General features: G+C 47.9%; 1 protein-coding gene across 4 annotated transcripts; it reads left to right on the forward strand.

The window, feature by feature from the left end:
* Positions 1 to 1,850: 1,850 nt before the first annotated feature.
* ZPR1 (ZPR1 zinc finger) lies at positions 1,851 to 12,451 on the forward strand. Of its 4 annotated transcripts, XM_059707799.1 has the most exons (14): positions 1,853 to 2,063; positions 2,174 to 2,335; positions 2,618 to 2,708; positions 3,047 to 3,117; positions 3,736 to 3,822; positions 3,971 to 4,093; positions 4,421 to 4,468; positions 4,648 to 4,714; positions 5,092 to 5,162; positions 5,928 to 6,017; positions 6,454 to 6,564; positions 7,204 to 7,290; positions 9,112 to 9,177; positions 9,860 to 12,451. In XM_059707799.1, exons 1-14 carry the CDS (start codon positions 1,905 to 1,907, stop codon positions 9,989 to 9,991), a joined length of 1,365 nt encoding a protein of 454 aa, XP_059563782.1. In that variant the 5' UTR covers positions 1,853 to 1,904; the 3' UTR covers positions 9,992 to 12,451. The 4 variants fall into 4 exon arrangements, with proteins under 4 accessions (XP_059563785.1, XP_059563784.1, XP_059563783.1 ...); XM_059707800.1 differs by lacking the exon at positions 7,204 to 7,290 and having other exon boundaries at positions 1,852 to 2,063; XM_059707802.1 differs by lacking the exons at positions 9,112 to 9,177; positions 9,860 to 12,451 and having other exon boundaries at positions 1,851 to 2,063; positions 7,142 to 7,284.
* The last annotated feature ends 1,979 nt before the right edge of the window (positions 12,452 to 14,430 follow it).

Genomic DNA, 14,430 nt, shown 5'->3' on the forward strand with positions numbered 1-14,430 from the left:
GGGCTGAGGAACACTCCCCCCCCACACACACACACCCAGTGCACGAATTTTGTGCACCGGGCCCCTAGTCCTATCTAATAAAAGAGAAAAATGGTAATTGGCGTACGACGATACCCTTTTCATTGGCTAATCAGGGCTATATGCAAATTAACTGCCAACTATGATTGGCAGTTAACTGCCAACTATGATTGGCAGTTAACTGCCAACTATGATTGGCAGTTAACTGCCAACAAGATGGTGGTTAATTTGCATATGTAGGCACAATGCAGGGAGGCGAAAGGGAAAGCAGGAAGAAGCCCCCTGCCACTGACAGTGATCGGAAACCCAGGGCCGCCTTTGCCCTGCCCCCCAGCCATGATCGGAGAATCAGGCGCCTTTGCCGCCCTGGCCAGTGATAGCAGGAAGTAGGGGTGGAGCCAGCGATGGGAGCTGGGCTCGGTCGAAGCTGGCAGTCCCAGGAGCTAGGGGTCCCTTGCCTGGGCCTAAAGCGGAGCCCACGATCGTGGGGCCACTGCAGCTGCGGGTCCCCGCTGCCCGGGCCAGACGCCTCAGCCAGAGGCCTCAGGCCTGGTCAAGGGGCCGATCCGGTGATTGGTGATCGGAGGGTGATGAGGGTCAACTCCTCTGGCCGAGGCATCAGGCCTGGGTGGGGGGTGGAGCCAGGGGCTGGGGGGATATGATGGTCCCCTTGCCCAGGCCTGAAGCCTGGGTCAGAGGCGTCAGGCTTGGGCGGGGGGTGGAGCAAGTGATCAGAGGGAGATGGGGGTCCCCTGCCCAGGCATGATTCCTGGGCCAGAGGCCTCAGGCCTGGGCGGGAGCCAGAGCCAGTGATCAGGGGGAGATGGGGGTCCCCTGTCCAAGCCTGACACCTCTGGCAGAGGCGTCAGGCCTGGGCAAGGGGCTGATCAGGCGATCGGAGGGTGATGGGGGTCAACGCCTGAGGGCTCCCAGTATGTGAGAGGGGGCAGGCTGGGCTGAGGGACACTCCCCTCCCCACACACACCCAGTGCACGAATTTCGTGCACCGGGCCCCTAGTATTAGATAATAGTACTGTATCAACGTTAAATATCCTGTATTTGGTAATCATAGTTTGGATATGTAAGAAAAGATTCTTCTTCTCCCAGCATGTGTGTTGGGGATGTATTCTGAAGTATTCAAAGGTATAGATATTATTGTCTGCACCTTACTGTTTTTTAAAAATATATTTTTATTGATTTTAGAGAGGGAGAGAGAGAGAGAGAGAAACAACAATGATGAGATAGAATCATGGATCAGCTGCCTCCTGCAGGCCCCACACTGAGATTGAGCCCACAACCCGAGCATTTGCCCTTGACTGGAATCCAACCAGGACCCTAAGTCCACAGACCGATGCTGGTATCCACTGAGTCAAACCAGCTAGTGCTGCAACTTTAAAAAAAATTTTTTTTAAAATTGATTTTAGAGAGGAATGGAAAGGGAGAGAGAGATAGAAACATCAATGATGAGAAAGAATAATTGATTGGCTGCCTCCTGCATGCCCCCTACTGAGGATCGAGCCCGGAACCCAGGCATATGCCCTTGGCCAGAATAGAACCGGAACCCTAAGTCAGCAGGCCAACCCTCTATGCAGTGAGCCAAACCAGCTAGGGCGCAACTTACTCTTAAAATAATAACTGTGTGTGTGTAGTGACAAATGTGGCAAAAGTGTTCATAATTAGTGGATTAAAAAATAATTACTGGATTTGGATAGAAACTAAAAAAAAAAAAATCAATTGAAAAATCTAAAAAAAAAGGGGGGTGGGGCCCAGAGTGGGCCACGTCCCTACGAAAGGGCGGGGCGTACGCGGAGGGAAGTGCCGCCGGAAGGGGCGGGGCCACGGGAGGCCAGGAACCGGAAGCCGCGGGCGGCGCTGCGCGTGGTGCGATGTCGGCCGGCGGGACGGTGGAGCCGGGGCCCCCGGGGGCTGCGGCCGCACCCTCGCCCGCCCCGGCCCCGGCGCGCGTGTTCCGGCCCTTCAGCGCCGAGGACGAGGGCCAGCAGCCCACGGAGATCGAGTCGCTGTGCATGAACTGCTACCGCGACGTGAGGCGCGGGGGCGGGAGGGCTCCGGGGCACCCGCAGTGAGGCCCCTCGGGGTCGCCAGGTGGGCAGCTGGGTTCACCGGTTCTCTCCTTGGCTTTCTGCTTCCCCAGGGCGTGACGCGCCTGCTGCTCACCACGATCCCCTTCTTCAGAGAGGTGATCGTCAGCTCCTTCTCCTGCGAGCACTGCGGCTGGAACAACACGGAGGTGCAGTCGGCGGGCAGGATCCAGGACCAGGGCGTGCGCTACACGCTGACGGTCCGGGCGGCCGAGGTGAGAGCCTGGCGCGGCGCGGGGCGGGCGGCGGGCCCGGGAGGAGTGAATCCCCTGAGTGTCCACGCCTCCCTGCCCCGAGGCTGATCAGGTGGGAGGCCGACCAGGTGGGGCGTGTGCAAGAGCTTTGTACATTGTTGAGAAGGCGCCACGTGAGCAGGACTTAGGCGGGGGACTCGCCCCACGTGGGCAGCCGGGGTCTGATGGCGGGTAGCCTGGCCTTCCCTGGGGGGGCACTGCTGACCTCTGACCTCTCTGGCCTGCACCTGCTTCTCTGACCAGGACATGAACCGGGAAGTGGTGAAGACAGACTCGGCCACCACAAGGATTCCAGAGTTAGATTTTGAAATTCCTGCCTTCAGCCAGAAGGGAGGTAAGTTCAAGGTCAGGTATTTGGGCTGCTTATGCGTAGCTGGACCCTTACTCACTTTCTTGTAAAACCCCGGCCAGGTCTAGTGGCTGTGTGTGGGTTTGGTAATCCTTGGGGTCTTCATTGACTGACCGTCAGCAGAACACTTAGCTAAAGCAGTTTGAGATGGTGTTTACTTACAGGGTTTTGTCATCACTGTTGTTAGAGCTGAATGGAACTTTGTGGCTAGCCTCATTTTACAGATGAGTTCAACGCCCAAGGAGGTCACATGAATTGCCGGGGGTCACACAGGCACTTGAGAGCAGAGCCCAGACTCCCCTGTCCTGTGTTCTTCTTCCCAGCTTTGACCACTGTTGAAGGACTGATCAGCCGAGCCATCTCTGGCCTGGAGCAGGACCAGCCCACTCGAAGGGTGAGCTGGGGTATTCTGATTGCAGCAGCTCAAGGAAGAATTACTTACATGCATCTGAATAGAGTGCTCAGCTTTCCACTAGGTGGACTGTCTGACGGGAGGACTTTGAGGGGAAGCATATAGCGATGTCATAGCTGCTAGGATGTTGCATACAGAACGAACGTCTGCTGTTCTTTCCACTTCGCCTTCGCCAGTGTATGTTCAGGCCTGTCGCCGCCAACAGACTATGTATCATTACCGCTGAAGAGCCAGTCCTCCCTTGGGTTTAGCTATGCTTTCTGAGTGTTCCACTGTCTGTTTATTATGACAGAAGTGATATAATTACGTATTAGTCATCTGTCTTCCTAACTAGCTGGGGAGCCCCATGAGGGGACTCAGATATTTAACCTAGCATGAATGCCTGGTTTAAAGGGTTGAATGAGTGAGAAAATGAGGCTCATCTGGCACCACCCATAAACTTCAAATTATGTGCTACATCTTCTTGTGAAGTCTGAGTCTCTCTGTTCCCACTCACGCTAAGGTGATGATTTCCTGATGGAAGTGACTCGGGCACGACAGGAAGTGAGGGCATAAAGGTGTGTGACCAGGGCTGATACTGTTACTCTCGGTTCCTGTCAGGCAAATGAAGAAGCCGTCGCTGAAAGACTGGATGAGTTCATTGTCAAACTGAAAGAGCTGAAGCGGGTGGCCTCTCCTTTCACCCTGGTGAGTATTGAGGGTGTCTAGGTGCCTCGATTTAAGAGAGAAGAAACCATTAAGACTGTTTGGGATTTTTCCACTGTGGTGCCTGAGTGGGCTGATGGTAGGTGGAGGATTGTACATGGCTTATAATTACTCTTCACCTGTCTGTTAGATCATCGATGACCCCTCAGGGAACAGCTTCGTGGAAAACCCGCACGCTCCCCAGAAAGATGACGCCCTGGTGATCACACATTATAACCGGACTCCGCAGCAGGAGGAGATGCTGGGGCTCCAGGTGAGCGAGCTGAAGAAGCCAGAGAGGAGTTGGTGGAAACTTACTTTGCTGCTGCTGCCCTGTGTCCCTATATCAGCACGTGTGTGCTTCCCATCAAGCTCGTGTCAGGGCTTAGGGTGCACTTTACAATACAGGACGGCAATAGCTTTGGTCTCTCCTTAAGTTCTGTTCTTCCCTTGATTGGGGCTTTGCTTTCTAGCTTCTCTGTTAAACTCATGAGGTGGCAGCTGACAAAAGCAAGCCACAGCATTTTCCCGCGCTCCAAGGCAGGGTGTCGGGAGGCTGAGATACATGTACAACATGTGATTTGCATCTCTGCTACTTTAGGCAGAGGCGCCAGAAGAGAAGCCGCAAGAGGAAGATCTCAGAAACGAAGTGAGTCCCATTGGCTACTGTGGAGGAAGGAGCAGAGTGGTGAGCTGAGACTGACGCTGCTCAGTGGCTCTCTCCCTCCACCAGCACAGGCGACCACCGCGTACCAACGGAATGCTTTAGCCTGGCAGGGCTCACCTGCCGGGCAGGGCTCACCCCGGCATCCCCATGTTGTGTTCCAGGTGCTGCAGTTCAATACAAACTGCCCAGAATGCAATGCTCCAGCTCAGACCAACATGAAGCTAGTTCGTATCTTTCGTCAGGCAGTTGGGTTGCTCCTCATCTGACTCGGGTGTGAAGATTATCTTCAGGCTGGAGACCACTGTCTTCATGGAAAGCACGTTTCATTCTGAGTGATGAGGATGTTGCCTGTGATGAGGCCACGCCTTGGCTTCTGGGTTTACAGAGGGAATTGGGCTGTAGTCTTGGCTCCTGCGAGTGGCCTGGGCCAACATTTGTGAACAGGAGTCACCGTGGGTTGTGTCCTTGCCCTCTTCTGGAGGACTAGGGCTGCTGCTTGGGATCTGTTTCCTGTAGTCCTGGGACCAGGGTTTGGGTTTGGGTTTGTTCTTCTCAGAGCGTGGTCTTGCTATCCTGGAAGCAGGTTCCCTTAACTCCAGCTCCAGAAATCCCCCACTTTAAGGAGGTTATCATCATGGCTACCAACTGTGAGTACTGCGGTCATCGGACCAATGAGGTGAGGGCTCCATTGGTTGGGAAGACTAACTGGAGGGTGACCTCTCTAACCTTCACCCTTCTTAAATCTGCTTTGGGATGAGGGGAGTGGGGGATGGGTCTTTCTCTTAGGCTTAGTGTAGGGTGAGGGGCCATTGAAGGAACTGGGAATTGGCTTAGAGGAGAAAAGTTAGAGATAATCATAACTTGTTTATCTTCTATCTGCCTAATCATAACTTGTTTAAAACCTCCCTCTCTCTCTGTCCTCATCCAAGGACATGTTTCCATTGATTTTAGAGGAAGGAAGGAAGGAAGAGGGAGAGAGCGAAACATTGATGTGAGAGAAACAATGATCAGTTGCCTCCCATAAGCACGCTCATATAAGACATTTTAAAGTTTGGTTTTGAGGAACAGGAGCCAGATTTTGACTCAATAACATTTTCTAAGTTCATAAAAATAGAATGGGCCGCCTTGGAGGGCTGTAAATTCCCTTTCCCTGAGTCTATTCAAGCATAAGCTGTTAAATTCTTAAGCCAGAATATTATAAAGGGGATTCACATGTTGGATGCAATTGAATGTCCCTTTCAAATCCCAATAATCATTTTTTTAAACACGCACTCTCAGTGTTTTTTATTTGGATGACTGCTGCTACTATTGATTTAGAAGGCTCTGTGCTTGGTCGCCTTTAGCGGGCCTGATTGGTGGTCCAAGCCGACCCTGTGAGGTCGGCTGGGCACGGGGCTCGGCTCGGGGTCTTCTTGCTGTTGCTGACTACTGTTGTCTGCAGGTGAGATCTGGAGGAGCAGTAGAGCCCTTGGGCACCAGGATCACACTCCGTATCACAGACCCCTCAGATATGACCAGAGACCTGCTCAAGGTAACAGCTTGCGTGGGGAAGTGACCGTCTTCCTCACGTGACTTGTCTCGGGGAAATTGTCATTTTACATGATGTCTTGGGGCTGTGTGGTGCCTCCTTACTTCTGTGAGTGGAGGCTCAGAAGGTGACCCACAAGCTCTTTCTGATGAGTGGGCAGCTGTTTGCTGGCAGTGTCTGTGAGGCTCTTGTCTCTGGCCTCTGATGACCGGATACCTGGCAACTTGGAGCCATGACTCAGTGTCCCTTTATTAGTTTGGTTCCATTCCTGTGGTACATAGGATAGGAGTGAGTCCAGCTTTAACTAGAAAGTCAGAAAACGGGGACAGTTGACTTTGTCCCCAAACTGTCACAGGTGGTATTAATGTGGCAGAGGACTCTGGTTAGCTTTCTCTGGTGGCTCCTGATTTAGAGCTTACGCTGACCTCTCATTTCACAGTCTGAGACGTGCAGTGTGGAAATCCCAGAACTGGAATTTGAGTTGGGAATGGCTATCTTTGGGGGCAAGTTCACCACACTGGAGGGGCTGCTGAAAGACATCCGGGACCTGGTGAGTAGTGCATGGCTACTTCAGCGGTGCTGCTGTGGGGAGCGGCTAGGGGACCTCACATGTCCTAGTTTTGGGAGCTGATAATGGGGTTTCTTTGCCTTAAAGCTGATTTAAGAGACTTAAATTTATTTATGATTGTGAAGATAAGTTTATGGGAAATTCTGATTGGAAATTCCTAGGCCTTAACTCAGACATGTGTGGTTTTCATTTCACTGTAAAATGAGGGGTGAGGGTCCTTTCAGCATCTAAAACTCCCCAACATACATATGCATTGTTGACTTAGCCCATATATTTGTCCTCCTGATGAATCATTTCATTTAATTCTCAGTCGTTAGGCATTTTGTCTTTGTAAATTATACTTTGCATTTCTTGTTAAATTAGGACTAGGGCTCACTCATATTGTAAGAACATGTTTATAGTTTGTTTCACATGGCCAGTTGCCGCCTTGGCAGATTAATCCATAAGCTCTTAGGAATAATCAGAAAGGTGGTTATGGGATAAATGAAGACCATGCTTCCCCGACTGGACAAGCTGCAGGAGTTATACCAGAAGTTGGCTTAACTTCCACTCCAACCAGGCTTATGGCCAAACCTATAATACAGAGCCAGCGTACAGCAGTGTGGATGACGTTTGTTGCAGGTGACCAAGAACCCTTTCACACTGGGTGACAGTTCCAATCCTGGCCAGGTGGACAAACTGCAGGAGTTTAGCCAGAAGTTGGACCAGGTGAGAGGACTCTGGCTGGTCAGTCTTGTGGTCCTGGGGCTCTGGTGAATGAGAGGCTGCCTACCTTTCTTGCTCCCTTTTAAACATTTAACCATCGTGTTGGGGATTCTCCTGGTTTCCATGTCCCATTTCATCCTCTTTCTCAGTTTCCTCCCTTATATTGTTGGAGGATCTTCTCCACTAGTTTCTTGAGAAAGTGCATGGGAAGTGAGATTTCTGGGACCTTACATGCCTGGAAATTTCTTTATTCAAGGATTCAGTCACCCTACATTGATTAATGGCTGGGAATAGAATTTCAGGATGGAAATAATTTTTCATCAGAATCTGAAAGACATTGCACTAATGTCTTCCACGTTCCAGTTTGGCTATTTCGAAGTCTTCAGGCATTTTGATTTCTGATCTTTTGTATGTGACCTGTTCTTGTACTGCTTTGTCCCTCTGATGTGAAATTCCAGGATGTGCTTTGGTGTGGGGTCAGTTTGCAACCACTGTGCTAAGCACTTGGTAGGTCCTTTGAATCTGGAAACTCATGTGGCTCAGTTATAGGAAGCTTTTTAAGGTGATCCTTTTGAGAATTGCTTCCTTTCTGTTCCTTCAGAAACCCTGTGTTTTGGAATATCAGACTGACTTTCTGGTCTTCTGTAAAGTACTTGTCCTTTGTCCAGTCTTCAGTTTCTTTGTGTTTTCTCTACTTGAGGAGATTACCTCAACTGTATTTTCCAATCTTTTAGTTGACGTTTTCATTTTCACTACCATTTTTATTTTCCAAGAGCTTTTTTTGGTCTTTGAATACTCTTCCTCTGCCTTTTTAGAAAATAGTATAAGGATGTAGCATTTTTTTCTTCTTGAGAATATTAATGTTGGGCTTTTTTTGGCACTTTATTTTCCTGGCATTGTTTCCATTTCCTCTAAGTTGTTCTTTGTTTTTGTTTTTGTTTTTCCATGTAAATGTCTGTCTTGCAATATTAGGGGCTTTGATGTCTGGTAATCATTGGTTGTCTGTTTAAAAGTAGAAGACTAAAAAACCCGCGTGGCGGTGTTTTGCTGACATTGGGCTCATTGTAAGGGATTTAGCTTGGCCTCGTTGAGGTAGCGCCAAAGCCAGAGTGGTTAGGTCTTTCTTCTTAGGCTGGTCAGGTTCCCGTCGGGGGTGCTCCATTTCCTGGTCTCAGGTGTCCTGGGAAGAGGGCTGGGGTATGTCTGTTTCCAATAAGGGTACATTCATTTAATCTCCTGTCTTGATTCCCTCCCCTCCACCCTCAACTGGGCCATGACCCCAGTCCATAGTGTGTTGTGGTATCTTCACTGAATCCTTCAGTCTTCTGGGGTAGAGGAAGGGCAATCCTTCAGTCTTCTGGGATAGAAGTTGGCCTGTTTGGAGTGGGAGATGAAATTGGGGATGTAAAATTGTTTCTTAAATAATATCAAACCGTTTTTATTTTATTTATTATTATTTTTAATACCTTTTTTTAAGTCGATTTCAGAGGAAGGGAGAGCGGGAGAGAGGGATAGAAACATCAATGATGAGAATCATTGACTGGCTGCTTCCTGCATGTCCCCTACCCGGCCGGGCATGTGTCCTACATGGGAATCCAAACCTGATCTCCTGGTTCATGGGTCAACACTCAACCACTGAGCCACACTAGCTGGGTGTAAACAATTCTTATTTTAGATCTTCTCCACTCTACTTTTAGAAGTACCTCATTTCACCAGCTCATGAAACTTGGGCATACTGCAGTGTAAATTGGCTTGATTCTCATCTGGTAGACTTAGCTTCTCCATGCTTCGTAAAATTTACATACTGTATTCTCTCCTCTTTAGATCATGGAGGGTAAAATGAAGGCCCACTTTATTATGAATGATCCAGCAGGAAACAGCTACTTGCAGGTACAGTAGACCTTTCCTTATATTTCATGGAGATATGTTTTCTGACTTTTCTTGAACATGTATCATTTCTCCAGAAACTGAGACTTGGTTCTAAATGAACTGCTCTTTATCAAGGAACCTCTTAGCAGAACTTAGAACATAAGGGAGAAAGGGGGGAACGTGGGAGGGGCTGTAAGTGTGTCGAGAGGGAAAAAAGGATACCTCTAGGCTCCTTCCTCCTATAGTCTAGTTCTCCCCAGCTCTGAGTCCAGTGATGCTGTTTTCATTCTGCAAGTCTGATTGTGGAGTGAGCAGAAATGGTCCCTTGTCCAATATAGGAAAACTGAAAGGCGTTAAACTGACTGGGCAGATATTCTGGTGATTGACAATAACATTAATATTTAATGAACAGTTATTATGGGTCAGGCAAAACTGTTCTAAGGTCCTTCCATGATTAAGACTATTATTACACTCTTCATAAGAAGGTACAGGTAGGAAGTATTTTAGGTGGACTGTTCCCTAATTCTACTCCTGGCCCATGTGGCCTCTGTTGCTTCCCACTAGTTGAGCCTCGTCATGGGGAATTGGTGGTGCTTAGAGTAAAAAACTCAAGCGTTCTGGAGAAAGTGGGCATTGGAAGCAGCCTGGGGAGGGAGGATAGCAGGACGGTATGGGCACTGATGATCTGTCCTTGGCCTTCCAGAATGTGTATGCACCTGAAGATGATCCGGAGATGAAGGTGGAACGTTATAAGCGCACATTTGACCAAAATGAGGAGCTAGGGCTCAATGACATGAAGACGGAGGGCTATGAGACAGGCCTGGCCCCACGGTAGCAGTGGACCGTTTCCCAGCCAACCTCCTGTACTGCTCAGACCACAGGCTTACTTATTACTATTGGAAAAGCGGGGAGTGGCCTCACCTGCTCCTGTGGGGAGGGCATCTGGTCTGAATCAAAGATCCTGGCACACTTTGTAAACTGTGTGTGGTGCAAGTGCACCCCTGTTGGGTATTTGACCTTATTTCGGAGGTTGTGAGTCAGCTTGGGAAGAGATCTGGAAGCGAACTATGAGGAATGTCACTATCACTTTTTCCCACAAGTCTTCGCCCTCTGTCCACACCGTGCTGCCCTCTAGAGCTGGAACTCTGAACCTGAGGAAGGTGGAAGACAGCTGCAGCTGGAGTTTAGGTGTTGGTTTTGGGTGTACAAAATACTGACTCTCCACACGGAGGGAATCTTCCGAGGGAGGGAGTCCAGCACAGGTGAAGAAGTTCTCATTAAAACGATGGCTGTCAAACTGCACTGGCCCGGAATTCACTGTCCTTAATTGGTATGCTGGTAGACTCCACCTCCTGAAGAAAATTCTCTCCAGTGCAGCCACTGTAATTTGGAGATTGGAGCTGGCATTTCATTCTTCCTTCACAGATGTGTGAGTGTTCACTTTGTTCCAGGCACACACTGAACAGTGAACAAAACAAAGTGCTGCTTTCATGAAGCTTGAAGTCTAGTGGGGAAAATTGACATTGGGGGTGGAGGTGGATTGATAATAAACCGATAAGTAAAACAGTAGATCTAGTGGTGATTAGTGTTATGGAGGGATGTAAAAGCAAAGAAGGGGTTTGGATAGTGTCAGAGAAGGTGGAGTAGGTATTTTAAATAGAGTAGTCAGGGAAGGTCTTAATAAGAAGGTAGAAATTCCACATTCAGGCAAAGCCGAGAAGGAGGTAAGGGAATAAGCCATGTGAATAGCTGGGAGAAGAGATTTCCAGGCAGAGGAAACTGCAAATGCAAAAGCTCTGAGATTGGAAGACGTTGACCAGTTGGGGGTATTTGGGAGCCTCTAGTCCCGCTCTTAATTACAAATGGAGAAACAGGTTCAACCAGAGAGGGAGGGCTGCTTCCAGCTGTGTGACTTGGCACTCCGTGGCCCAGGCCCTGGACTCCCCAGCGAGTGCTCTGTGTCTGCATTAACCACTGATGACTCCTGCAGTGCTGGCTGCAAGGTAGTTCAAGAAAGACCTGTGGATTGAAATACTATGGCAACCCTTAGCGTTTTGTGCTGCAAACATAGCTCGGAAGAATTGCCTTAAAGGGAGAAGACTTGGTAGTGCCACTCTGCTCTCGCCGCTCTACTGCACTATTCTCAAAGATCACAGGCGGGATTTTCCACGTGGGAAAATGTTCTCATTTTCCATTATTTCTGTCACATTGGACAGTGGACCATTTCCCTTCTCAACCTGTCTCTTCTCTCGTGATGCTGCATCCCTGCTTTCCCCTGTACTTTGGACATTCCTTGTGTGGAATCTCTGCCTCCTCCCTCTTAAATGTATTTGTTTACAGAGGTTCAGTTTTCAGACATCTCCATATTGAATGCTTTGGCACCTTAACTACTTCCATGTGGGACTGACTCCCGTACATGTAGTTCACATTTCTGTGAGCAAGAGTAAGGTGTGTTAAGAATTTCAAGACTAAAGTTAGCAATGACTCAAACTATAAAGCTACAGCACTTTGAATAGGCTTCTGAGCAAGTGCTCTACCCGATTAGATTGCCCATAGATGTATGTCCAACTGCCTTGGGGATCTGTGTTCCCAGGCCGTCTGATTGATCATTTGGTCTCTTGAATGACTTTCCCTATGGGATGGTTATGCTGATGTCAGGTTCATTTCCCATTGTGAAGGGGAGAAAGTGGCATTTGGTTTATCACTGTCTTGTGAGTCTGGTGTTAGGCAATCTCACAGATTCCATCCAGTTATTGGGAAAGATAACCTGAGTTTCTGAACCAGGAAAGACTGACTGAGGAGGAGGTATCAGACAGATAACCCAGCTGAGGTACCACTTGCTCTGAGGGCCAAGGCCTGGAAGCCTTCAGTTTCACACTCCGCTCCATCCAGTCTCGCTATGCAGCCTGATGGGGGGTGAGTGTCCTACCCCCCAGCTCTGGCATATGGCATGTGGTTAATCTGTTAAATGATAATTCTCCGCAGACGCTTGCAAATTTTCCATCCTGTATTGAGCCGTATTAGGTGACTGGAGGTAGCCTGGGTAACAGGTATGGGAAGGGTCCTGCTCAAAGGCCCGGGGAGGAGGACAGTCAAACCCCCAGCCCAAGAACATGTAGATTGAGTTTCACAACCATGATAGACGGGGAAGGTAGAGTTCGTTTGTGAGGGCACTTCTACTTCATATTTCAAGCATATTAAATATAGCCACATTTAGCCAATAGAGCTGTGAACACAGGTATGGAGTGTACATCTGTCATGACATGAACATGGAATAAATATGAAGGGCAATTGACTTTGCTAGTGGGAAGTGTTAATGTGTTCAGTAAGACTCAGTGTAACGTTAGTATGTGTTCTTCGTACATCTGGCATCTCAGTTGTAGCACACTGCAGGGGATGATTCCTCTTTAAATTTAAGACAGTGTGTTTAAGACACTTGGCTTTATTCTTATGTTTAAAAATGTTTGCCATGTCTCTGTATAGGAGAATGGAAGTGTTTTCAGCTGTGAGGAGAAGGGCCGGTGCTGGCTGTGTGTGTTTGCTCAGGATTGAGGAAGCCCTTTAGTGCCGGCACCTCTAATGCCTCAGTGTCCTGGTCTGTTAAATGGGAGTAATAAAAGCAGCTACTTTGTAAGGTTTTTGTGTGGATTAGTGAGTTAGTAATTGTGAAGTGCTTTTATCTATTTTTTGTTAATCCTCACACAAGGATATTTTTTCCATTGACTTTTTTTTTTTTCTGTAAAAGGTGATAAGGATATTTTTTTTCTTTTTTTTTTAAAATTAAATCTTTATTGTTCAGATTATTTCATTTGTTCCTCTTTTTCCCCCCATAACTCCCCTCCTCCCAGTTCCCGCCCCACCCTCCGCCCTCACTCCCCACCCACTGTCCTCATCCATAGGTGCACGATTTTTGTCCAGTCTCTTCCCGCATCTCCCACACCCCTTTCCCCCCCAAGAATAGTCAGTCCATTCCCTTTCTATGTCCCTGATTCTATTATGATCACCAGATTATTTATTCACTTGATTCTTAGATTCACTTGTTGATAGATGCATGTTTGTTGTTCATAATTTGTATCTTTACCTTTTTCTTCTTCTTCCTCTTCTTAAAGGATACCTTTCAGCATTTCATATAATACTGGTTTGGTGGTGATGAACTCCTTTAGCTTTTCCTTATCTGTGAAGCTCTTTATCTGACCTTCAGTTCTGAATGATAGCTTTGCTGGATAAAGTAATCTTGGTTGTAGGTTCTTGGTATTCATCACTTTGAATATTTCTTGCCATTCCCTTCTGGCCTGCAAAGTTTCTGTTGAGAAATCAGCTGACAGTCGTATGGGTATTCCCTTGTAGGTAACTGAGTTTCTTTCTCTTGCTGCTTTTAAGATTCTCTCTTTGTCTTTTGCTCTTGGCATTTTAATTATGATATGTCTTGGTGTGGTCCTCTTTGGATTCCTTTTGTTTGGGGTTCTCTGCACTTCCTGGACCTGTAAGTCTATTTCTTTCACCAGGTGGGGGAAGTTTTCTGTCATTATTTCTTCAAATATGTTTTCAATACCTTGCTCTCTCTCATCTTCTGGCACCCCTATAATTCTGATGTTGGTATGCTTGAAGCTGTCCCAGAGGCTCCTTACACTATCTTCGTATTTTCGGATTCTTTTTTCATTTTGCTTTTCCGGTTGGGTGTTTTTTGCTTCTTCGCATTTCAAATCTTTGCCTTGATTCTTGCGCTCCTTTGGTCTGCTGTTGGGAGTCTGTATAGTATTCGTTATTTCAGTCCGTGTATGCTTAATTTCTAGTTGGTTCTTTATCATAACATCGAGGGTCTCATTAGATTTCTTGAGGATCTCACTACATTTATCGGCGGCTTCTAGACAGTTCTTAAGAGACCTTAAAAGTGTGGTTCTGAACTCAATATCCTCCATTGACAGTTTTGTCCTGTTTCTTTGTCTCCGCATTTTTTATGCTTTCTTAGTGCACCCCTAGTGGTCTTTGTGTGCAGACTTGTTGTAGTTAAGCCTTGATTGTTGTCGGCAATAATGGGGGTGATTTGACCTCCAGGCTAACTGGCTATGAGAGTCCCCCATTGACTTTTTAGAGAGTGGAAGGGATGCAGGGAGAGAGATCGATGTGAAAAAGACACATTGATTGGTTGCCTCCTGCATGTGCCCGACCAGGGCCAGGGATTGAATATGCAACCCAGGTATCTGCCCTTGAGTAGGAATTGAACCTGTGACCTTTCAGTGCATGGGCCAATGTTCTAACCACTTATCCACACAG

The sequence above is a fragment of the Myotis daubentonii genome, chromosome 9 (assembly GCF_963259705.1).
Source record: "Myotis daubentonii chromosome 9, mMyoDau2.1, whole genome shotgun sequence".
Lineage (NCBI taxonomy): Eukaryota > Metazoa > Chordata > Mammalia > Chiroptera > Vespertilionidae > Myotis > Myotis daubentonii.